The sequence below is a fragment of the Nerophis lumbriciformis genome, linkage group LG38 (assembly GCF_033978685.3).
Source record: "Nerophis lumbriciformis linkage group LG38, RoL_Nlum_v2.1, whole genome shotgun sequence".
NCBI lineage: Eukaryota > Metazoa > Chordata > Actinopteri > Syngnathiformes > Syngnathidae > Nerophis > Nerophis lumbriciformis.
In genome coordinates, this window is record NC_084585.2 from 9,027,562 (window position 1) to 9,053,803 (window position 26,242).

The window sequence follows — 26,242 nt, forward strand, 5'->3', positions numbered from 1 at the left end:
CATCTGTATGTTCCCACCGTTGTAAAGCTGTTCTTTCAGCATTTTCTCAAGCACCAATAAACTCAACCCAAGGTGCAAATGCAGAAATAAAACATCAGTAGAAGAGGACGCAAAATAGAATGGGCCGGCTGTATATATGCGCACTAATTGACTGAAAGAGCACGCACTTGGCGCGATGATGTCATGTTATCCATGGAAAAATGCATTTTTAGACCATATGATTTGCCTGAGCGGCGAGGAGACCGCCTTGTTGCCTTTCCATTAAGAACAATAAATTAGTTTTTAGTATAAGTTTGCTGGTTTCAGGAAATGTAATGCCGAGCGCATATCATTATGTCAAGATAATGGCACTAGCATTTACTTCATTTAAGAATATTTTTCAACATATTGAGCAAAAAGGTCTCTACCAAGAAACGTGCACTTGTTATTAGTGAGAATATTCTTATTTTAATATATTTTTGGGTTCATTGAGGTTAGCTAATTTTACTTGTTTTGGAAAGTCTTGACAAGCCGAATTTTCTTGTTCTATTGGCAGGTAATTTTGCTTAGTTCAAATAAAATACCCCTAATATTTGTTTTGTTTTTCTTGTTTTTGAACACTGACTTTTTGCAGTGTGGTTATGACGGCACACCACTGTTTGAATATATTGTCGAGTGAGAAGATATATTGCAATACAAATGGCTTCTGAAATATGATGCCTGTAAAAATCTGTACTCTGCACTCCATCTATCCTGGATCCAAAAAAAAAAAAAAAATGCCGCAATTTTGATCCATTCTCACCTTTCTCTGTGAAAGCTTGGTCCCCTCTGGCCTGGATCCTGCTGAACAGCTCTCCACCCTCCATACTGTGCACACAAACATACAAAAATTAAGCAATGAAGACACCGATTTGGTAAGTTGCAGACAATGGGACAAATGTAAAATAGCAACACGAAACCACTTTCTGATTGAGCTGGGGACTAACTAGATCCGCCTCCTCACACAACCTGATAGTTCCCTTCAGGAAAAGGGCCTTCAGCCAGTCGGCCTTCTCAGTAAGAGCAGTCCAGTTTTATGAACAAGATCCCTTCTCATATACGCTATGTTGACACATTAAGGCAATTTAAATGCTAAAATCAGGGCCGGCCCGTGGCGTAGGCCGTATAGGCAAATGCTAAGGGCGACGTCCATCAGGGGGCGCCACGCCAGTGCCACAAATGTTGGAGAAAAAAAAGAAAGAAAAAAAAAAGTTGGTACTATTATTTCTAAATACAAAAAATAATCCCACGTTAATTAAATTGCAAAGTAAAGCCTATTTAATAGAAATATTATTTGTTACAACATTAAATCAAATGTAACCCAAATGTTAGATTAAAAAAATATATAATTAAAAAAAAAAAAAAGAACAATTTAAGTTGTTTTGATAAGCCACTTAAGTCATCCAGTAGCGATAAAATTATAAAATGATACTGCTGAATAGACGATATGTGTAATAGTTTTTATTTTTTAAACATTTGTTTATTGGATTTTTGACATATTCAGTCCAGAAATACAATTAAAAACATTTCAAATGTAACCCAAATGTTAGATTAAAAAAATATATAATTAAAAAAAAAAAAAGAACAATTTAAGTTGTTTTGATAAGCCACTTAAGTCATCCAGCAGCGATAAAATTATAAAATGATACTGCTGAATAGACGATATGTGTAATAGTTTTATTTTTTTACACATTAGTTTATTGGATTTTTGACTATTCAGTCCAGAAATACAATTAAACACATGTCAAATGTAACCCAAATGTTAGATTAAAAAAAAATATATATATTTTTTTAAATAAGAACAATTTAAGTTGTTTTGATAAGCCACTTAAGTCAACCAGCAGCGATAAAATTATAAAATGATACTGCTGAATAGACGATATGTGTAATAGTTTTTATTTTTTTACACATTTGTTTATTGGCTTTTTGACATATTCAGTCCAGAAATACAATTAAACACATGTCAAATGTAACCCAAATGTTAGATTAAAAAAATATATAATTGTTTTTAAAATAAGAACAATTTAAGTTGTTTTGATAAGCTACTTAAGTCAACCAGCAGCGATAAAATTATAAAATGATAGTGCTGAATAGACGATATGTGTAATAGTTTTTATTTTTTTACACATTAGTTTATTGGATTTTTGACATATTCAGTCCAGAAATACAATTAAACACATGTCAAATGTAACCCAAATGTTAGATTAAAAAAATATATAATTAAAAAAAAAAAAAGAACAATTTAAGTTGTTTTGATAAGCCACTTAAGTCAACCAGCAGCGATAAAATTATAAAATGATACTGCTGAATAGACGATATGTGTAATAGTTTTTATTTTTTTACACATTTGTTTATTGGATTTTTGACATATTCAGTCCAGAAATACAATTAAACACATGTCAAATGTAACCCAAATGTTAGATTAAAAAAATATATAATAAAAAAAAAAAAAAAGAACAATTTAAGTTGTTTTGATAAGCCACTTAAGCCAACCAGCAGCGATAAAATTATAAAATGATACTGCTGAATAGACGATATGTGTAATAGTTTTTATTTTTTTACACATTTGTTTATTGGATTTTTGACATATTCAGTCCAGAAATACAATTAAACACATGTCAAATGTAACCCAAATGTTAGATTAAAAAAATATATAATTAAAAAAAACAAAAAACAATTTAAGTTGTTTTGATAAGCCACTTAAGCCAACCAGCAGCGATAAAATTATAAAATGATACTGCTGAATAGACGATATGTGTAATAGTTTTTATTTTTTAAACATTTGTTTATTGGATTTTTGACATATTCAGTCCAGTAATACAATTAAACACATGTCAAATGTAACCCAAATGTTAAGATTTATTTTTTTTATTTTTTTTTAAAATAAAAAAACTATATATTTTTTACCTTACAGTCCAAATGTGTCGACACACACTTAGAATGGAGGATTAGTGGCCTTGTGGTTAGAATGTCCGCCCTGAGATCGGTAGGTTGTGAGTTCAAACCCCGGCGGAGTCATACCAAAGACTATAAAAGCCAGTAATTTCCAGGAGTTATCTCCATTCTGAGTAGCCTCTGATTTACTAATGGTTGTAAAAATGTGTAAATTAAATATTAAATTCCAACATTTCTGTCAACGACGATTCCTGCGACACATCCTCATTTTGATAGTAGGCTATTATAGCTATTATAGACACTTACGTCACGTGTTGCCTTCATTATAACACTTATATACCGCTTTTAATTTTTTTGCGGCTTCAGACAGATTAGTTTTTTGTATTTTTGGTGCAATATGGCTCTTTCAACAATTTTGGTTGCCGACCCTGTCATGTCTGTGTAATCATGTTTTGTTTTAGTCATGTTTAGTTATTGGACTCTTTAGTTTCTGGCTTTTCACTCCCTTGTCTTGTTTCCATGATTACCCATTAGTTTCACCTGTTCCACGTTTGGACTCATTGTGCACTCTTGTTTGTCACCATAGCAACTAGAGATGCGCGGTTTGCGGACACAACCGCGGAGTCCGCGGATTATCCGCGGATCGGGCGGTTGAAATAAAAAAAAATTAGATTTTATCCGCGGGTCGGGTCGGGCGGTTGAAATAAAAAAAAATTAGATTTTAAATAGATTCAGGCGGGTGGCAGTTAAACCAATTCGGAAATATATATACATAGTTAAATGTTGATACCCACATACGAAAAACGAGCAGGCACCTGCTGCATATGCCACAACAGAAGAAGAAAAAAAAAAGAGATGGACACTTTTACGGAGCGGAGAAGGGACGCCTCGCCGGGGTCCGGGACCGAGGCCCCTTCCCCCGAGAGGGCCCCACCGGGAGCCGTAGCTGAGGCCATCCGCGAGAAGGGCCCGACGCACGTCCAGGGTCACCACCGCGCCCACCGCACCGACACCCCACCTCGTCCGCCTTCGCCGCGGCCGGCGTCACGCGCAGCAGGTAAGCAGCTTACCTGCCCGCCACCCCCGTGGCCGGGGGCTCGTAACAGGGGTCACTCCGCGCGCTCTGCCCGCGCAGCTTACCTGCCCGCCACCCCTGTTGCCGGGGGCGCGTAACAGGGGTCACTCCGCGCGCAGTGCGCTCACGAAAGGGGTGGGGCTCACCCTGGTTGATATAGACAGCAGGACGGTGGCCATGGAAGTCGGAACCCGCTAAGGAGTGTGTAACAACCCACCTGCCGAATCAACTAGCCCTGAAAATGGATGGCGCTGGAGCGTCGGGCCCATACCCGGCCGTCGCCGGCAGCGAGATGCGCTTGGAGGTGCGCTCAGCGCGGCTCCCATATGATTGCGCACTGGTGTGCGTCTGGGCCGTGACAGCGTGGCACGCGAATGTCTGTGCTGCATTGGATCAGTCTCCTTTCTTTAACAGGCAAAAGCTTTATAACCTCACTAATGCCTTGCATCGTCTATATTAGATATATAACAACGGGCGGGTGCGGTTCTGATTAAATGTTAGATCAGGTGGATGGCGGATGGTTGACGACTTTCTGATGCGGTTGCGGATGAAATAATTGCCTATCCGCGCATCTCTAATAGCAACCCATTAGTTTTCACCTGTCACGTCACGCACCTGTTTCACGTTTTGAGTCACGCACCTGTTTTCGTTAATCATGTCTGTAGTATTTAAGTTCATTGTTTTCAGTTTGTCTTGCTGGTGACATACTGTCAAGACTTGGTCCTGGGTGTTTGCTTTTCCGGAATGCAACGGAAAGTTGGCTCGGGCGAGACGGGAATGTGAGTACATGATTTATTTAATATATCAAAAAAAAGTACAAACGAAAGGCGCGCACAGTGGCGGAGAACAAACTATGAAACCAAAAGACTATAGCATTAATAAACAAAAACTTACTTGGCTTGGACAAAAATAGTAGCATGAAGGATGGACATGAAAAACAAGTGTCAGGAATGGAGATGTCAACAGAAAGACAAACTGAAAACAATGAACTTAAATACTACAGACATGATTAACGAAAACAGGTGCGTGACTCAAAACGTGAAACAGGTGCGTGACCTGACAGGTGAAAAACTAATGGGTTGCTATGGTGACAAACAAGAGTGCACAATGAGTCCAAACGTGGAACAGGTGAAACTAATGGGTAATCATGGAAACAAGACAAGGGAGTGAAAAGCCAGAAACTAAAGAGTCCAATAACTAAACATGACTAAAACAAAACATGATTACACAGACATGACAGACCCCTGCCCTAAAAGAAAGAGGAAGTGTACTATTTGTGGCCTCACAGCGGAAGAGACATATCCGAGAGATGAGTAAAACTGCTTCTTTGCTAAACGCAACTAAAATGTCCTCGGCTAACCTCCAATATGACACAGGAAGCAGCTCATAACGCAGTAACACACAGGGTCACTACAAACAGTGCAACACACACCGTTGCTATGCCACTCTGTTACGTCAATAAATATGACGTCAAGAGATCAAACATTCCGTGTCACAGTTGCTAGGGTCAGGAGGACCATTTGCGAGTAATACGCTGTAAACACTCACATGCACACAGTTATGTTATCATAATATGTCGTCCACATCACTGCAGACATGCTCATTTTGTTGCGTCAGTTTGGAGTCACTTGACTTGACTTCTGGCACACACACACACACACACACACACACACACACACACACACACACACACACACACACACACACACACACACACACACACACACACACCAACTGGTGGCAACTCCTAATGACTTCAAACTGACCTTCCTGTGTTCTAAGTTGTTTCACACCTGCCAACTTTTGAAATCAGAAAAACCTAGTACCCAGGGTCCAGGGGCCGCAGGCCCCGGTAGGTCCAGGACAAAGTCCTGGTGGTGGGTTCAGGGGCCCCGACGCAAAATGATTATTAGCATTCAGATAGCAACATCGCGTGGACATCGGGGACGGTACCTCTGGATTGGCAGACCGGGGTGGTGGTTCCTCTCTTTAAGAAGGGGAACCGGAGGGTGTGTTCCAACTATCGTGGGATCACACTCCTCAGCCTTCCCGGTAAGGTCTATTCAGGTGTACTGGAGAGGAGGCTACGCCGGATAGTCGAACCTCGGATTCAGGAGGAACAGTGTGGTTTTCGTCCTGGTCGTGGAACTGTGGACCAGCTCTACACTCTCGGCAGGGTCCTTGAGGGTGCATGGGAGTTTGCCCAACCAGTCTACATGTGCTTTGTGGACTTGGAGAAGGCATTCGACCGTGTACCCCGGGAAGTCCTGTGGGGAGTGCTCAGAGAGTATGGGGTAACGGACTGTCTTATTGTGGCAGTTCGCTCCCTGTATAATCAGTGTCAGAGCTTGGTCCGCATTGCCGGTAGTAAGTCGGACACGTTTCCAGTGAGGGTTGGACTCCGCCAAGGCTGCCCTTTGTCACCGATTCTGTTCATAACCTTTATGGACAGAATTTCTAGGCGCAGTCAGGGCGTTGAGGGTATCTGGTTTGGTGGCTGCAGGATTAGGTCTCTGCTATTTGCAGATGATGTGGTCCTGATGGCTTCCTCCGGCCAAGATCTTCAGCTCTCACTGGATCGGTTCGCAGCCGAGTGTGAAGCGACTGGGATGGGAATCAGCACCTCCAAGTCTGAGTCCATGGTTCTCTCCCGGAAAAGGGTGGAGTGCCATCTCCGGGTTGAGGAGGAGATCTTGCCCCAAGTGGAGGAGTTCAAGTACCTCGGAGTCTTGTTCACGAGTGGGGGAAGAGTGGATCGTGAGATCGACAGGCGGATCGGTGCGGCGTCTTCAGTAATGCGGACGCTGTATCGATCCGTTGTGGTGAAGAAGGAGCTGAGCCGGAAGGCAAAGCTCTCGATTTACCGGTCGATCTACGTTCCCATCCTCACCTATGGTCATGAGCTTTGGGTCATGACCGAAAGGACAAGATCACGGGTACAAGCGGCCGAAATGAGTTTCCTCCGCCGAGTGGCGGGGCTCTCCCTTAGAGATAGGGTGAGAAGCTCTGTCATTCGGGAGGAGCTCAAAGTAAAGCCGCTGCTCCTCAACATGGAGAGGAGCCAGATGAGGTGGTTCGGGCATCTGGTCAGGATGCCACCCGAACGCCTCCCTAGGAAGGTGTTTCGGGCACGTCCGACCGGTAGGAGGCCACGGGGAAGACCCAGGACACGCTGGGAAGACTATCTCTCCCGGCTGGCCTGGGAACGCCTCGGGATCCCCCGGGAGGAGCTGGATGAAGTGGCTGGGGAGAGGGAAGTCTGGGCTTCCCTGCTTAAGCTGCTGCCCCCGCGACCCGACCTCGGATAAGCGGAAGAAGATGGATGGATGGATGGATGGAAGCATTCAGATAGGTTAAAATGTTGCTAAAACCATCACTTTTCTATCAGTCACAGTGACTTTTCAAAACAGAAATATTACAGCAAAAATCATATGGGTTGATTGACATGTTTATTCTGTAAGCTAACTTCAATAGTTTGAAATTATTTTGTTTTGAACATGTTATCGTTATCACAAATAAAAAGATATACTGTACACGGAAATTATTTTTGATTTGATTTATTGTTTATGTAATAAAAGATTTACTTAAAATTTTATGTTTTGTGAGTTTTTTTTATGCTACGAACTGTACTTACCGGCGATGTAAACCGAAGGAGACATTTCCGTAATGAAAGCTGCAACACCCTTTTTAGATCCCATCATCACTGCAGCATTATCGGCAGCAAAGCAAACCAAATTCTGCCAAGGAATTTCGTTTGAGTCTATTTCTTCCGCGAGTATTTTGCAAATGTTTTCGCCTGTGGAAGCCGTATTGCATTCCCTCAAAGACAGAAGTACCGACAATACTTTTCCAGTGTCGTCATCGAAATATCGAACACAAATGGGGTACAGTTTTACATCGTCATAATCGGTGCTGCCGTCAGTCGACATGCTAAATGGTTCCGTCTTCATGACATCGGCGATACTTTTTGAGGATTCTGTTCCAAGACACTGAATAATGTTTGATGTTTTGGTTCGACCACATCCATATTTTTTGGCGATTTTCGAGTCGGGAAACATTTTCCGAAATAACTGTCCCATGTGATCAGCCAGTGCGATTGGAAGTCCATGCTCAATTTTTGCCTCCGTAAATAAAACTTCGGCATTTATCACATCCAAAGAATCTGTTTGGGCGATGAAAAACGTTGAAAGTTTTCCACTTGTATCGCTAGCAACGGCATTAGACTTGGTTTTTTTTGTCCCAACGTGGTCTTTTACATCGCTAATTCCTCCGTGTCCGATCGAAAAATCTTGTCTGCACAAGGTGCAATTTGCGTAGTTTTCACCCTTTTTGGAACGGATAATTATTCCCGGATAGGCTTTTGAATATTCTCATACCTGCCAACTTTTGAAATCAGAAAAACCTAGTAGCCAGGGTCCAAGGGCCGCAGGCCCCGGTAGGTCCAGGACAAAGTCCTGGTGGGGGGTTCCTTCGCCCCCCGACGCAAAATGATTATTAGCATTCAGACAGGTTAAAATGTTGCTAAAACCATCACTTTTCTATCAGTCACAGTGACTTTTCAAAACAAAAATATTACAGCAAAAATCATATGGGTTGATTGACATGTTTATTCTGTAAACTAACTTCAATAGTTTGAAATTATTTTGACAGTTAATGCCAGTTATCCTGTCAACCTTTCACAAGACTTCAATTTGTTAATTGAAAGTATAAACAGTATAAACACTTTTTACAGTAAACAAATGGTAAAACAGTACTAAACAATTCCATAAAAAAAAAATTGGTGTCATTATTAACTTTCTGTCCAAGCTTGTATAATCTACTGCCTTGTTCAATTGTAAAAAATATTCTGTGCCTAAAATTCACATTTCTATCACAATTATCATACTGTAAACATGGTAAGCTAACTTCATTAAAATTAATAGTCCTGTCAATAGCATGGAAATACAATTCAAATGTAGTTTTTTTGTAAGCCTTTCAAAAGAATTCAAAATATGAAAAATTAATGAAAATTAATTTAAGCCATCAGACACTTGAAAAGTGGCACATCACATCTCTAATGTAATCATTTTAACTTTTCAACAGAAATAGCACTGCAAAAATATTAAGGACATACTTCTGTATTTTGGTAGTTATGCTGTCAACATTTAACAAGATTTCTTCAACTTGGACTTGAAAGCATAAATAGTATAAACACTTTTAACAGTATAACAGTACTAAACAATTCCAATAGATAACATTGGTGTCATTACCTTTTTGTTTGCTCAATTATTGCCTCCGTAAATAAAACTTCGGCATTTATCACATCCAAAGAATCTGTTTGGGCGACGAAAAACGTTGAAAGTTTTCCACTTGTATCGCTAGCAACGGCATTAGACTTGTGTTTTTTTGTCCCAACGTGGTCTTTTACATCGCTAATTCCTCCGTGTCCGATCGAAAAATCTTGTCTGCACAAGGTGCAATTCGCGTAGTTTTCACCCTTTTTGGAACGGATAATTATTCCCGGATAGGCTTTTGAATATTCTTCACGGAATGACTGCAGTTTTCTTTTCGGTTTAAGACTCGTTTGCGATTTTTCTCCGGCTGATTCCATGATCGTTCGCTCGTTTGGAAACAATGGCAACAGGTGCCTCGTGCTTGGCAGCGGTGCTATAAATAGCCTCGCGCATGGCATTCGGAATGGCTCGATAGGAAGTTACGGGAAGCAGTGTCGATTGTCATTGTTGTTACGCGATTTCGTGAATAAAACTTTTAAAAACTTTTTTTTTTTTAATTAATGAAAAAACGTATTTTTTATCACTGCAACCGTAACCCGGAATAGGTTGATGAAAACCGTACTAATTACGGGGAAACCGGAGTAGTTGGCAGGTATGTTGTTTTACACAACTGAGGTAGGAGAAGGCATTCTGCTTAGCTTTAGCTTTAAGGGTTCATATAGGGCTGGGTGATATATGGAATGTACTCGATATATCGCGAGTTTGTCTCTGTGCGATATAGAAAATGACTATATATCACGGTATATAGTATAGTATACGTTCTCACGCAGTTGCTTTTAGCTGCATTACACTACAGGCTCTTCTCACTCTATCTTGTCTCTCCTTCTCACAGAGACATAAAACAAGCGCACCTTCTTACATACGTCACATACTGTCACGCGTGCAACATCAGACGCCCTCGCAGAGCAGAAAGTTAGCAGCATGGGTAACGTTAGCTGTGGTGCGAGTGGTAATACGAGAGAAAGAAGGTGCGAATCTGGCAACAAATGAAGGAAGAATTAATTCCCAAGAAAAACAGCACGTCTGGCGGTGGTTTGGCTTCAAGCGGGAAGATGTCGAACAGACAACCGTAATATGTCAAGTATGCGGCAAAAGCGTTGCTACAAAAAGTAGCAAGCACTACTAATTTGTAGCATTATTTGAAAAGTCACCCGCTAGAGCAGGGGTGCTCACACTTTTTCTGCAGGCGAGCTACTTTTCAATTGATCAAGTCGTGGGGATCTACCTCATTCATATATATAATTTATATTTACTTATTTATGAAATATATGTTTTTGTTAACAAGTTAAAGGTGTTTAATGATAATAGAAGCATGTTTAACACATATAGTTAATATTGTTAACAACTTAAAGGTGGTTAAAGATAATACAAGCATGTTTAACACATATAGTTAATATTGTTAACACGTTAAAGGTGTTTAATGATAATACAAGCATGTTTAACACATATAGTTAATATTGTTAATAAATTAAAGGTGTTTAATGATAATACAAGAATGTTTAACACATATAGTTAATATTGTTAACAAGTTAAAGGTGTTTAAAGATAATACAAGCATGTTTAACACTTATAGTTAATATTGTTAACAAGTTAAATGTGTTTAAAGATAATACAAGCATGTTTAACACATATAGTTAATATTGTTAACAAGTTAAAGGTGTTTAAAGATAATACAAGCATGTTTAACACATATAGTTAATATTGTTAACAAGTTAAAGGTGTTTAATGATAATACAAGCATGTTTAACACATATAGTTAATATTGTTAATCAGTTAAAAGTGGTTAAAGATAATACAAGCATGTTTAACACATAGTAAATATTGTTAATAAGTTAAAAGTGTTTAAAGATAATACAAGCATGTTTAACACATATAGATTCCTTTCTTTCATGAAGACAAGAATATAAGTTGGTGTATTACCTGATTCTGATGACTTGCATTGATTGGAATCAGACAGTGGTGCTGATAATGTCCGCATTTTCGAATGGAGGAGAAATAAAGTCCTCCTTTCTGTCCAATATCACATGAAAGTGGTTGGTTTTTGGCATCTTATTTATCCAGCTTCCGTACTCCTTTGTATACACTTTACAAGAATACATTGTCGGCAAACTCCGTAGCGTGCTAGCTTGTGCACGCCAGCTTCCTGAGACTCTTATTTTGTTAGTGCAGGCAGGATGAAGCAGAGCTTTTATTGTGCAACTGTGCAGTCGGTCTTTGGAGTTTTGACGACAGGTACGGCGCCAGAGTCTGTTGAAATAAAGTGTTTCTCGCCTTCCTGTCGGCAATTTTTTTTAATGAGCTGGCAGCAGCCAGCGTCATCTCAGAAGACCCTCGGGTGCCGTGAATGTCAATCAAGTGACGAAAGTGACGTCATAGTGAAGATTTATGATCGCTCATTTTTAGGACAAATTTTTTTAATGCCTGGCTGGTGATCGACTGACACACCCTCCGAGATCGACCGGTAGCTCGCGATCGACGTAATGAGCACCCCTGCGCTAGAGAATGAAGAGTGCTTGAAACTCCGCATGTGAACATCTCCGGCCGGTGACACACCCACAAAATGCCCAAGCAACCATTTCCACATCAACAACGTATAAAAAAAATAGTCAACAAGAGAAGGAGATAACATCCGCAGGAACCTACCACATAGCAAAGGACATACACTATTTGATTTTCTATTATGCAGCTCATTTTTATTTGACATTTATTGAAATATCTTGTGTGACATCATGCACAAAAGTGCACTTTATTTGTTTTAAACTATTGTAGTGGCGTCCTGTACAAAAAGTGCACTTTAATTGAGTGTTGTTTTGATATGTCATCTTAGTGACATCATGCACAAAAGTGCACTAATAGCTTGTTTTAAAATGTCTCTGACAATCTTGCACTTTCTGTTTTGGAAATGACATGAATGTTTGTGCCACTGCTTAATAACTGTTTAATAAATACACTTTTGGTCAATTGACTTAGTTGTGATTTCCCTCTCTGCATGAAAGTTTAAAAGTAGCATATATTAATGCAGTATGAAGAAGAATGTTTTAATGTAGACACATAGAATCATCATACTGCTGTGATTATATGCATAAGTGTTCATTCAAGGCTAAGGCAAAATATCCACATATATATGGTGTATCGTGACATGGCCTGAAAACATCGAGATATTAATAAAAGGCCATATCGCCCAGCCCTAGGTTCATATTGTAATTTTTTGCTACAATATTTTTAAAACACTTCATTTTGGACTACACAACAAGTATTGGTGGTTCGTTGGTGAAAAATGTACATACCGTATTTTCCGTACCATAGGGTGCACCGGATTATAAGGCGCAATGCCGATGAATGGTCTATTTTTGATCATGTTTTATACATAAGGCGCACCGAATTATAGGGCGCAATAAAGAAGTCATATTATTATTATTTTTTCTAAATGTAAAACACTTGCTTGTGGTCTACATCAGTTTTTCAACTTTTTTTGAGCCAAGGCACATTTAAAAAAATAAAAAATACGGAGGCACACCACCAGCAGAAAAGAAGCTAAGAAGCAATGTTACTTAATTAAACCTCTTGGTATTTGGTTTATAGATCATCCATTTTAAAGTTACAGTACCAATGATTGTCACACTAGGTGTGGTGAGATTATCCTCTGCATTTGACCCATCACCCTCACCCCCCTGGGAGCTGGGAATAATAACACGGGGAATAATTTTTGGTGATTTAACCCCCAATTTCAACCCTTTGATGCTGAGTGCCAAGCAGGGAGGTAATGGGTCCCATTTTTATAGTCTTTGGTATGACTCGGCCGGGGTTTGAACTCACGACCTACCGATCTCAGGACGGACACTCTAACCACTAGGCCACTGCGCAGGCCATGATGTTCTGGGTTACAGAGAGCTGGAGTATACAGTATTTTGAAAATAAAGTCTAATCAACTAAACATTTCCAAATTGCTTTGTATTATGTCTGCGGAGCCTCTAGGGGTCACGGACCCCCTGTTAAAGACCTCTGCACTAGTGCATCAGTGACTACAGATGAAAGTGTCCTACAATAGATTGAAACATAACACAAAAATACATCTATTTAAAAAAAAAAATAAAAAAAAAGCTATATGTTTTATATTTGCTAAGAGTTGTCAAATTCCCAAGCTGGTTCGATGATAGTAAAGTGTACAGTACCATTCCATGATTATGAGCAGGCACTTTTTCCCCTGATGCATGTTTTCATACAGGTTGAGAATTGGAACAATGTGCGGCCCGCCAGAGACCCGCCAGTGAAGCTCCACTTCTCGCTTCGCTTTGGGGCTGTCATAGAGGATCTGGAAGACATATAAAGGGGAAAAGAAATGAGTGCAGGACATATACTGTATAAACAGTAAGGGTGTAACGGTACACAAAAATTTTGGTTCGGTACGTACCTCGGTTTAGAGGTCACGGTTCAGTTCATTTTCGGTACAGTAAGAAAACAACAAAATATACATTTTTTGGTTATTTATTTACCAAATTTGTACATAATGGCTTTATCCTTTTAACATTGGGAACACTATAATAATTCTGTCCACGTTAATCAACATTAAACTGACACAATTTGTTGCTCAGATTAAATAAAATGACAAAACTTTTCTTCTACATTAAACAGTTTCAAGTCAACTCATCATGCTTAATTTATTACAGCATTTGGGAAGCCTGTAGTTGATTTTTATTATGTAAATGTTATATTTTTATCAACATGTGATAGCAGGGACCCTGCCATTCAAAACTAGGCTGCTGCATTTCTAATGATTAATGTAACTATAGCTGAAAAAATGGTACAATAGCAATAGGAGAGACTATTCATCCCTGAACACCATGGAGTTCCATCCATCCATCCATCTTCTTCCGCTTATCCGAGGTCGGGTCGCGGGGGCAGCAGCCTAAGCAGGGAAGCCCAGACTTCCCTCTCCCCAGCCACTTCGTCCAGCTCCTCCCGGGGGATCCCGAGGCGTTCCCATGCCAGCCGGGAGACATAGTCTTCCCAACGTGTCCTGGGTCTTCCCCGTGGCCTCCTACCGGTCGGACGTGCCCTAAACACCTCCCAAGGGAGGCGATCGGGTGGCATCCTGACCAGATGCCCGAACCACCTCATCTGGCTCCTCTCGATGTGGAGGAGCAGCGGCTTTACTTTGAGCTCCCCCCGGATGACAGAGCTTCTCACCCTATCTCTAAGGGAGAGCCCTGCCACCCGGCAGAGGAAACTCATTTCGTCCGCTTGTACCCCGTGATCTTGTCCTTTCGGTCATAACCCACAGCTCATGACCATAGGTGAGGATGGGAACGTAGATCGACCGGTAAATTGAGAGCTTTGCCTTCCGGCTCAGCTCCTTCTTCACCACAACGGATCGATACAGCATCCGCATTACTGAAGATGCCGCACCGATCCGCCTGTCGATCTCACGATCCACTCTTCCCTCACTCGTGAACAAGACTCCGAGGTACTTTAACTCCTCGACTTGGGGCAGGGTCTCCTCCCCAACCCGGAGATGGCACTCCACCCTTTTCCGGGCGAGAACCATGGACTCGGACTTGGAGGTGCTGATTCTCATCCCAGTCGCTTCACACTCGGCTGCGAACCGATCTAGCGAGAGCTGAAGATCCTGGCCAGATGAAGCCATCAGGAGCACATCATCTGCAAAAAGCAGAGACCTAATCCTGCAGCCACCAAACCGGATCCCCTCAACGCCTTGACTGCGCCTAGAAATTCTGTCCATAAAAGTTATGAACAGAATCGGTGACAAAGGGCAGCCTTGGCGGAGTCCAACCCTCACTGGAAACGTGTCCGACTTACTGCCGGCAATGCGGACCAAGCTCTGACACTGATCATACAGGGACCGAACTGCCACAATAAGACAGTCCGTTACCCCATACTCTCTGAGCACTCCCCACAGGACTTCCCGGGGTACACGGTCGAATGCCTTCTCCAAGTCTACAAAGCACATGTAGACTAGTTGGGCAAACTCCCATGCACCCTCAAGGACCCTGCCGAGAGTATAGAGCTGGTCCACAGTTCCACGACCAGGACGAAAACCACACTGTTCCTCCTGAATCCGAGGTTCGACTATCCGGCGTAGCCTCCTCTCCAGTACACCTGAATAGACCTTACCAGGAAGGCTGAGGAGAGTGATCCCACGATAGTTGGAACACACCCTCCGGTTCCCCTTATTAAAGAGAGGAACCACCACCCCGGTCTGCCAATCCAGAGGTACCGCCCCCGATGTCCACGCGATGTTGCAGAGTCAACTCATCATGCTTAATTTATTACAGCATTTGGGAAGCCTGTAGTTGATTTATTATGTAAATGTTATATTTTTGATCAACATGTGATAGCAGGGACCCTGCAATTCAAAACTAGGCTGCTGCATTTCTAATGATTAATGTAACTATAGCTGAAAAAATGCTACAATAGCAATAGGAGAGACTATTCATCCCTGAACACCATGGAGTTCATGTAGGCTTAATGATGCACTTACATTATTATATCAACTATCAGAGACAGAAACTCTTCATTTAACATAATGTCCTTTTTTGCTGCTTCTACACAGCTCAATCAACACAGAAAAGGGTAAAATGAAATAACAGACAGACAGACAGGGCTTTGCTGTCCGTAACACACACACACACACACACGCAAACACACGCACACAAAAACGTTACGCTAAAAGCTAATTAGCCTTCACCCCAAGACAGGACTGCGAGCGAGCGGAGCTGCCGTTTACGTTTATGTCACTGCTGATTGGCTGTTACCACTCCGTGTGTAACCAATCAGATGGTTGTGTGGGTGGGACAATGCTGGGTGCTGTGTAGAGGACTGACAGAGACAGAGGCAGAACGAAGCGTAGCAGCTTGTTAAGACTTTAGCTCAGGGGTGCTCACACTTTTTCTGCAGGCGAGCTACTTTTCAATTGATCAAGTCGTGGGGATCTACCTCATTCATATATATAATTTTGATATTTACTTATTTATGAAATATATGTTTTTGTTAACAAGTTAAAGGTGGTTAAAGATAATACAAGCATGTTTAACACATATAGTTAATATTGTTAATACATTAAAGGTGTTTAATGATAATACAAGTATGTTTAATACATATAGTTAATATTGTTAATACATTAAAGGTGTTTAAAGATAATACAAGCATGTTTAACACATATAGTTAATATTGTTAACAACTTAAAGGTGGTTAAAGATAATACAAGCATGTTTAACACATATAGTTAATATTGTTAACAAGTTAAAGGTGTTTAAAGATAATACAAGCATGTTTAACACATATAGATTCCTTTCTTTCATGAAGACAAGAATATAAGTTGGTGTATTACCTGATTGTGATGACTTGCATTGATTGGAATCAGACAGTGGTGATGATAACATCCGCATTTTCGAATGGAGGAGAAAAAAAGTCCTCCTTTCTGTCCAATACCACATGAAAGTGGTTGGTTTTTGGCATCTTATTTGTCCAGCTTCCGTACTCCTTTGTATACACTTTACAAGAAACACATTGTCGGCAAACTCCGTAGCTTGCTAGCTTGTGCACGCCAGCTTTCTGAGACTCTTATTTTGGTAGCGCAGGCAGGATGAAGCAGAGCTTTTATTGTGCAACTGTGCAGTCGGTCTTTGGAGTTTTGACGACAGGTACGGCGCCAGAGTCTGTTGAAATAAAGTGTTTCTCACCTTCCAGTCGGTAATTTTAATGATCTGGCAGCAGCCAGCGTCATCTCAGAAGACCCTCGGGTGCCGTGAATGTCAATCAAGTGACGAAAGTGACGTCATAGTGAAGATTTATGATCGCTCATCTTTAGGACTATTTTTTTAATGCCTGGCTGGTGATCGACTGACACACCCTCCGAGATCGACCGGTAGATCGCGATCGACGTAATGAGCACCCCTGCTTTAGCTTATGCGGCTACTTAATATGTTCGTGTGGAAACTCGTTCGGTACACCTCCGAACCGAACCGAACCGAAACGGTTCAATACAAATACACGTACTGTTACTACCCAATAAACAGCTAATCAGTTCTTTATCTAGTTTCTACTGTTTATCCTGTTTGGAGCGACCGGTGAGCAGCAATAATGATTTCTTTAAGAAATTCAAAATACGCATATAGTGCTGTTTTGGTTGTGTACGACCGTAGTGTGTGTCATGAATAACAACACGTACGCGGACAGCAGGTGGTACACACGGACATAGTGTGCATGTCCAGTCAGTGTGTATTTTTGGATATGACAGCCATGGAGTGATCCACTTTTCACACCAAGGCCACTCTGGTCGCACCACAAGGGGGCTGACTCATGGACATATGGACATTCAAAACTGATTAGAGACAAGTAACCTGCTTATTTGTTGATTCAAGAAGTAGAAACTCTAGTCAGTAACAGCTTCCGACTGGATGTGTGGATAAGGAAGTGATAGCGTGTGTGCACAACAGACAGGTTGAAAGGAGAAGTCTATCTGGCGTAGGGTGTGACTACTCACATGAAAGGTGACTTTGATCAAAATAATGAGAGCTTTTGTTGTTGGGAGCTCATTTTTATGGCTTTACAACCCTCATTTCCTGCACTGCAGACTTAGCGGTGATGTATAAAGAGTGGATTAAAAACTACAAGAATCACAGAGAGGGAGTGAGTCATCTCATGTGCTGATAAGTCTCTAAACACAGATTGGCTTCATTTTGCTCAACCAATTAACAGCCTCCTCTCACGTCTACATGGAGGCTGTATTCCAACACGCAACCCAAACACAGTATATCGTATTAGTTACCACAAGTTGGCTCTGTATTCAAAAGGCAATAAAGAAAAAGGGTTCAAACAGGGAATTTTTGACAGTGATCAGCTAACCAACTCTGTTCTACAAACCCCAAAACCAGTGAATTGAGTTGAGTTTGAGTTTAATTCGAACATGCAAGTATACAACATGATACATCACAATCTCCAGTTTCTCTTTTCAACATGTTCGAAAAGGAGTAGGAAGAAGCAGAGCTTATTTAATCCTACCCCTTTTCTTTTACATAACAGTTGCTACAACTTTTGTTCACTTCCTGTTCTCAATTTATTCACAATATACTCCTTAAGTAATCACAATAAAATAAGTAAATAAATGATAATTGGTGAAGTAAGTTACATTTCATATGTTGAGATAAGTAAGATTATTTTGTGAGTGAAAGAATGAAAGAATGGATGAGTTAAATAAATTCAGAATGTTTATCATGGTTCTTCTTCTTTGTACTTTGTAAACACTTTAAGTTTGAAGAGTTTCTTGAAGTGGATCATATTAGTACATTGTTTGATTGCTTTGCTTAATCCATTCCATAATTTAATTCCACATACTGATATACTGAAGGTCTTAAGTGTTGTACGTGCATACAAATGTTTTAAATTACATTTCTCCCTAAGATTATATTTCTCCTCTTTTTTTGAGAAGAATTGTTGTATATTCTTGGGTAGCAGGTTATAGTTTGCTTTGTGTATCATTTTAGCTGTTTGCAAATTCACTATGTCGTAGAATTTCAGAATCTTTGATTCAATAAATAAAGGATTTGTGTGTTCTCTATATCCAACATTATGTATTATTCTAACTGATCTTTTTTGTAACACCGTTAATGAATGAAGTGTACTTTTGTAATTATTTCCCCATATTTCTGCACAATAACTCAGATATGGTAACACTAGTGAGCAGTAGAGAATATGAAGTGATTTTTTGTCTAGAACATGTTTTGCTTTATTCATTATTGACGTGTTTCTTGCTACTTTATGTTGTATATTTTTTACGTGAGATTTCCAGTTCAATTTATCATCAATCATTATACCTAGAAATTTGGTTTCATTTACTCTTTCAATTTCTATTCCGTCTATTTGTATTTGTGTTTGACTTTCTCTTCTACTGTTACCAAATAGCATTATTTTAGTTTTACTGAGATTCAACAATAGTCTGTTTTTGTCAAACCATCTTTTTAATTTGTTAATTTCTTCTGTTATTATTTGTAGTATCTTCTGTGTGTTCTCTCCTGAACAAAACACTGTTGTATCATCCGCAAATAATACTAACTAGTTGTCACGTTGTGTAAATGGTAAATAAAAACAATGATTTGCAAATCCTTTTCAACTTATATTCAATTAAATAGACTGCAAAGACAAGATACTTGACGTTCGAACTGGAAAAACTTTATTTTTTGCAAATATTAGCTCATTTGGAATTTGATGCCTGCAACACGGTTCAAAAAAGCTGGCACAGGTGGCAAAAAATACTGAGAAAGTTGAGGAATGCTCATCAAACACTTCTTTGGAAGATCCCACAGGTGAACAGGCTAATTGGGAACAGGTGGGTGCCATGATTGGGTATAAATGCAGCTTCCACAAACAAGGATGTGGCGAGTTGTCACCACTTTGTGAACAAATGCGTGAGCAAATAGTCAAAGAGTTTAAGAACAACATTTTTCAACCAGCTATTGCAAGGAATTTAGGGATTTCACCATCTACGGTCCGTAATATCATCAAAATGTTCAGAGAATCTGGAGAAATCACTGCACGTAAGCGATGATATTACGGACCTTCGATCCCTCAGGCGGTACCTCATCAAAAAGCGACATCAGTGTTACAAAAAAGATCAGTTAGAATAATACATAATGTTGGATATAGAGAACATACAAACCCTTTATTTATTAAGTCAAAAATATTAAAGTTCGGTGATTTGGTAAAATTGCAAACAGCTAAAATGATGTACAAAGCAAACTATAACCTGCTACCAAAGAATGTACAACAATTCTTCTCAACTAAAGAGGAGAAATATAACCTTAGAGGAAAAAATAATTTAAAACATTTATATGCACGTACAACACTTAGAACTTTTAGCATATCAGTATGTGGAATTAAATGATGGAATGGATTAAGTAAAGAAGTTAAAAATTGTACTGATATGATCCAGTTTAAGAGGTTGTTCAAAATAATAGTGCTTACAGAGTACAAAGAAGAACAATTATGAGAAATACTTTCAACCTTATTGAAAATAAGATATTCTTCATCTCAGTATGTTAATAATGACTGAATTAATTAATTAATTACATATTACAAAACTGTTGTATACTAATTCATAGATGTTATTTTATTATATAAAAAGGTCAGCAAATGATTCTATATATTTGTAAACGCTTTGAAGTGGGAAAGGGGTAGGATTAAACAAGCTTTGCTTCTTCCTACTCCTTTTCGGGCATGATGTAAAATGAAATGATATGAAATTGTGTGATGTATTATGATGTAAGTGTGTTCATGTTCGAAATAAACTAAAGAAAGAAAGAAAAGTGTGTAAAGGATATCACCACATGGGCACAGGAACACTTCAGAAAACCACTGTCAGTAACTACGGTTCGTCTCTACATCTGTAAGTGCATCTTAAAACTCTACTTTGCAAAGCGAAAGCCATTTATCAACAACTAGGGATGATGTTCGATAATAAATTATCGAGTTCGAGCACATTATCGAATTCTCTTATCGAACCGATTCCTTATCGAACCTCTTATCGAATCCAGATAGGTTGTGTGTGCATTGAGCATACTTGCCAACCCTCCCGAATTTTCTGGGAGACTCCCGAAATTCAGCGCCTCTCCCGAAAACCTCCCGGGACAAATATTCTCCCGAAAATCTCCCGATTTTCAGCCGGAGCTGGAGGCCACGCCCCCTCCAGCTCCATGCGGACCCGAGTGAGGACAGCCTTTTTTCACGACAGGAGGACAACAGGGTGACAAGAACTAAATCATCCAGACTATTATTTTGTTTATCTTACCTAAAAATAAATATATCTATTAATTAAAAAAAAAAAATAAATACATTTTTATTAGATTTTGCTAAAACATCAAAATTAATTGTATTTTTTTTTGTATTTTTTCTGACTCCTTATTACATCCAGCCATAGAATTAAAATAAACATATTTGAAATAATTAATTTTAAATGATCATAATAAGTCATTTAAAATGACCATATTTAATTATTAAAATAATTGCTTGTTTATCAACAACTTTAGCATTTTATTCATTACATTTTGAAGCTCTCAGAAGCCAAGTTATGTTATATTCCTTAATATTTATTTATGCAAGTTTGAAGTATCAATTATCCAAACACCGTTTTGTTTGCATATTTTCAGGATGTATATATATATATATATATATATGAAATACTTGACTTGGTGAATTCTAGCTGTCAATATACTCCCCCCTTCTTAACCACGCCCCCAACCACGCCCCACCCCACCCACCCCCGACCACGCCCCCCACCCTCCACCCCCCACCTCCCGAAATCGGAGGTCTCAAGGTTGGCAAGTATGGCATTGAGTTCCACAAGCCATAGACGTGCTGCGCCTTATTTATGCGTTAAATATAGAAATAGCACCCGTAACTGACACGGTGCGCCTTATGGTCGTGAAAATACGGTATAGTGGCTTCGATAACGGGAACCGGTTCTCAAAAAGGGATTTGAACCCATGGAATCGGTTCTTTTCTTATTGAACAATCGGGAGAACCGGTTTCCAACATCATCCCTATCAACAACACCCAGAAACGCCGTCGGCTTCGCTGGGCCCGAGCTCATCTAAGATGGACTGATGCAAAGTGCAAAAGTGTTCTGTGGTCTGACGAGTCCATATTTCAAATTGTTTTTGGAAACTGTGGACGCTGTGTCCTCCAGAAAAAAGAGGAAAAGAACCCTTCGGAATAGAGATGTGATAAATGCGTTAAAATGTAATATCGGAAATTATCGGTATCGTTTTTTTTATTATCGGTATCGTTTTTTTTTTAAATGTATTTATTTTTTATTAAATCAACATAAAAAACACAAGATACACTTACAATTAGTGCACCAACCCAAAAAACCTCCCAAAAGGGTTGATTCTTTCTGTTATTAATATTGTGGTTCCTACATTATATATCAATATATATCAATACAGTCTGCAAGGGATACAGTCCGTAAGCACACATGATTGTGCGTGCTGCTGGTCCACTAATAGTACTAACCTTTAACACTTAATTTTACAAATTTTCATTAATTACTAGTTTCTATGTAACTGTTTTTATATTGTTTTACTTTCTTTTTTATTCAAGAAAATGTTTTTGATTTATTTATCTTATTTTATTTTATTAATTAAAAAAAAAAAGTACCTTATCTTCACCATACCTGGTTGTCCAAATTAGGCATAATAATGTGTTAATTCCACGACTGATATCGGTATCGGTTGACATCGGTATTGGTAATTAAAGAGTTGGACAATATCGGAATATCGGATATCGGCAAAAAGTCATTATCGGACAACCCTACTTCGGATTGTTCTAGGTCAGGGGTCGGCAACCCAAAATGTTGAAAGAACCATATTAGACCAAAAATACAAAAACAAATCTTTCTGGAGCCGCAAAAAATTAAAAGCCATATTACATACATATAGTGTGTCATGAGATATAAACTGAATTAAGAGGACTTAAAGGAAACTAAATGAGCTCAAATATAGCTACAAATGAGGCATAATGATGCAATATGTACGTATAGCTAGCCTAAATAGCATGTTAGCATCGATTAGCTTGCATGCAGTGACCAAAAATGCCCGATTAGCACTCCGCACAAATCAATAACATCAACAAAACTCACCTCTGTTCATTCACGCACAACCTTAAAAGTTTGGTGGAAAAAATGAGACCGAAAAAGAAGTGGCATAAAACACGTCCTAGAACGTCGGAGAAAGTTATACATGTAAACAAACTAAGGTGAGTTCAAGGACCGCCAAAATTAGTAGGACAAAACGGCGCTCGCCAAATACTCGAATCAATAAAGCTGACAGTGTGCTTTATAACAATTAGGGAGGTTTGTGTCATGTTTGCCCTCCTACAGAAACCATATTAAAATGAAAAATATATTTTTTCCCCCTCATCTTTTTCCATATTTCATACCTTTTTTAAAAAGCTCCAGAGAGCCACTAGGGCGGCGCTAAAGAGCCGCATGCGGCTCTAGAGCCGCGGGTTGCCGACCCCTGTTCTAGGCGCAAAGTTCAAAAGCCAGCATCATTTATCATGTTATCAAGGACGCCCCTGCTTATTTCAGCAAGACAACGCCAAGCCAAAAGTGTTCTGTGGTCTGACGAGTCCACATTTCAAATTGTTTTTGGAAACTGTGGACGTCGTGTCCTCCGGACCAAAGAGGAAAAGAACCATCCGGATTGCTTTAGGCGCAAAGTGTAAAAGCCAGCATCTGTGATGGTATGAGGGTGTATTAGTGCCCAAGACATGGGTAACTTACACATCTGTGAAGGCACCATTAATGCTGATAGGTACATACAGGTTTTGGAGCAACATATGTTGCCATCCAAGCAACGTTACCATGGACGCCCCTGCTTATTTCAGCAAGACAACGCCAAGCCACGTGTTACATCAACGTGGCTTCATAGTAAAAGAGTGCGGGTACTAGACTGGCCTGCCTGTAGTCCAGACCTGTCTCCCATTGAAAATATGTGGCGCAATATGAAGCCTAAAATACCACAACAGAGACCCCCGGACTGTTGAACAACTTAAGCTGTACATCAAGCAAGAATGGGAAAGAATTCCACCTGAAAAGCTTCAAAAATTTGGTCTCCTCAGTTCCCAAACGTTTACTGAGTGTTGTTAAAAGGAAAGGCCATGTAACACAGTGGTAAAAAAAAATGCCCCTGTGCATAATAAATATGCTGTTGGCATTTTTTTCCATAACTTGAGTTGATTTATTTTGGAAAACCTTGTTACATTGTTTAATGCATCCAGCGGGGCATCACAACAAAATTAGGCATAATAATGTGTTCATTCCATGACTGTATATATCGGTATCGGTTGATATCGGAATCGGTAATCAAGAGTTGGACAATATATGCAAAAAAGCCATTATCAGACATCTCTAACACGTATCATTTCAAGGTGTTTGCGGGCCAGATAAAATGATGTTGCAGGCCTTGCGTTTGACACCTTTGACCTAAAACAACACAAGAATAGGGCATTTTTACTTTGAGAGAGAGGTAAAATACTGCCCACAACGCTATGACAACAGATGCTCGCTGGCACCACTTCAAACTTTGCATATTTATTGAGCTATATGTGACTTTAAGTAAATTCAACCTATTGGTCAAACGCCGTGTGCCTCCCCTCCCGATCACTTCATTCCTTTTAGCGCAAATAAATGTATTGCTTTTCCCATTGACCTATGATGTCACACCAAAGCAAGGTTTCTTTGCAGCTCCTCACAAATCGCTCTTTATTGCGGGTCCAAAGCAAAGACTGGTGGGAGAGAGTTGTTTTGAAGAGATTTTTGGACGGAGAATGGAAAGAAAACTTTCAAATGTCTCAACGTTCATTCAATGAGTTCTGTGGATTGATGGAAGGAGTTTTAATTCCGAAGAAACAGACTGTCCGTGCCCGAGTACTACTTCAGATATGGTTCCTGTTGTTCTGTACAAGCTTGCCAGTTGTGCAGAACACAGAGTTATTGCTAATCAGTTTGGAGTGGACAATCTTCCATCTCACTATTCATTAGTTCTTAGACTTAGACTTACACTGCAAAAACTGAAATCTAAGTAATATTAAATATTCCAAATAAGGGTGATATTTGCTTATTTTCTTGTCTGATAAGATAATTCTTCTCACTACGCAGATTTTATGTTAGAGTGTTTTACTTGTTTTAAGGGTTTTGGTCCTAAATGACTTCAGTAAGATATTACAGCTTGTTGCTGAGATTTGATGACCTATATCATTTGATCACTCTGATGCGGCTCAGCAGCTTACTTGCTGAACCCCCCAATTTTCCCGTGAGACTTCCGGATTTCAGTGCCTCTCGCAGAAAACTCCCGGGATTAATATTCACCGATTTCCACCCTTACAGCTATAATAAGGGCGTGCCATGAAGGTACAACATTTGGCGCTCTCTACAATCTGTATTAACAGCGTGCCAGCCCAACACTTGTTATACAATATACATCTTCTGCTTGCACACGCACGTGACAGCAAGGCATACTTTGTCAACAGCCACACAGGTTACACTGACGGTGACCTTATAAAACAACTTTAACACTCTTACTAATAATGCGCCACACTTTGAACCAAAACCAAACAAGAATGACAAACACATTTCGGGAGAACATCTGCACCTTAACACAACATAAACACAACAGAACAAACACCCAGAATCCCATTCAGCCCTGACTCTTCCGGGCTACATTATACACCCCTGCTACCAGGGGCGGCATGGCGTAGTGGGTAGAGCAACCGTGCCAGAAACCTGAGGGTTGCAGGTTCGCTCCCCGCCTCTTACCATCCAAAAATCGCTGCCGTTGTGTCCTTGGGCGGGACACTTCACCCTTTTCCCCCGGTGCCACTCACACCGGTGAATTGAATGACGAATGATAGGTGGTGGTCGGAGGGGCCGTTGGCGCAAAATTGCAGCCACGCTTCCGTCAGTCTACCCCAGGGCAGCTGTGGCTATGAAAGTAGCTTACCACCACCAGGTGTGAATGATTGATGGGTTCTACATGTAAAGCGACTTTGGGTACTTAGAAAAGCGCTATATAAATCCCAGTTATTATTATTATTATTATTATTACCACCAAACCCCGCCCCCACCCCAACCCTGCTCCCTCACACATCAACCCCCCCCCCCCCCCCCGCCCCTACATAATACAAGCATGTTTAACACATATAGTTAATAAGTTTAAGGTGTTTAAAGATAATACAAGCATGTTTAACACAAATAGTTAATAAGTTAAAGGTGTTTAAATAAAAAACAAGCATGTTTAACACACATATTGTTAATAAGTTAAAGGCGTTTAAAGGTAATACAAGCATGTTTAACACATATAGTTAATATTGTTAACAAGTTAAAGGTGTTTAAGGATAATACAAGCATGTTTAACACATATAGTTAATAAGATAAAGGTGTTTAAAGATAATACAAGCATGTTTTACT

The 26,242-nt window shown here is 39.8% G+C and overlaps 1 protein-coding gene across 2 annotated transcripts in view; it reads right to left on the reverse strand.

Moving 5' to 3' along the window:
• Positions 1-26,242, reverse strand: part of mapkapk3 (MAPK activated protein kinase 3) — an 85,165-nt gene that overhangs the window by 39,318 nt on the left and 19,605 nt on the right. For both annotated transcript variants that reach the window (XM_061932257.1, XM_061932256.1), the window contains 2 exons: positions 13,434-13,573; positions 782-846 (listed from right to left, as the gene is read on the reverse strand). In XM_061932257.1, the coding sequence (XP_061788241.1) occupies positions 782-846; positions 13,434-13,573 (205 nt within the window). The remainder of the gene's footprint in view (positions 1-781; positions 847-13,433; positions 13,574-26,242) is intronic.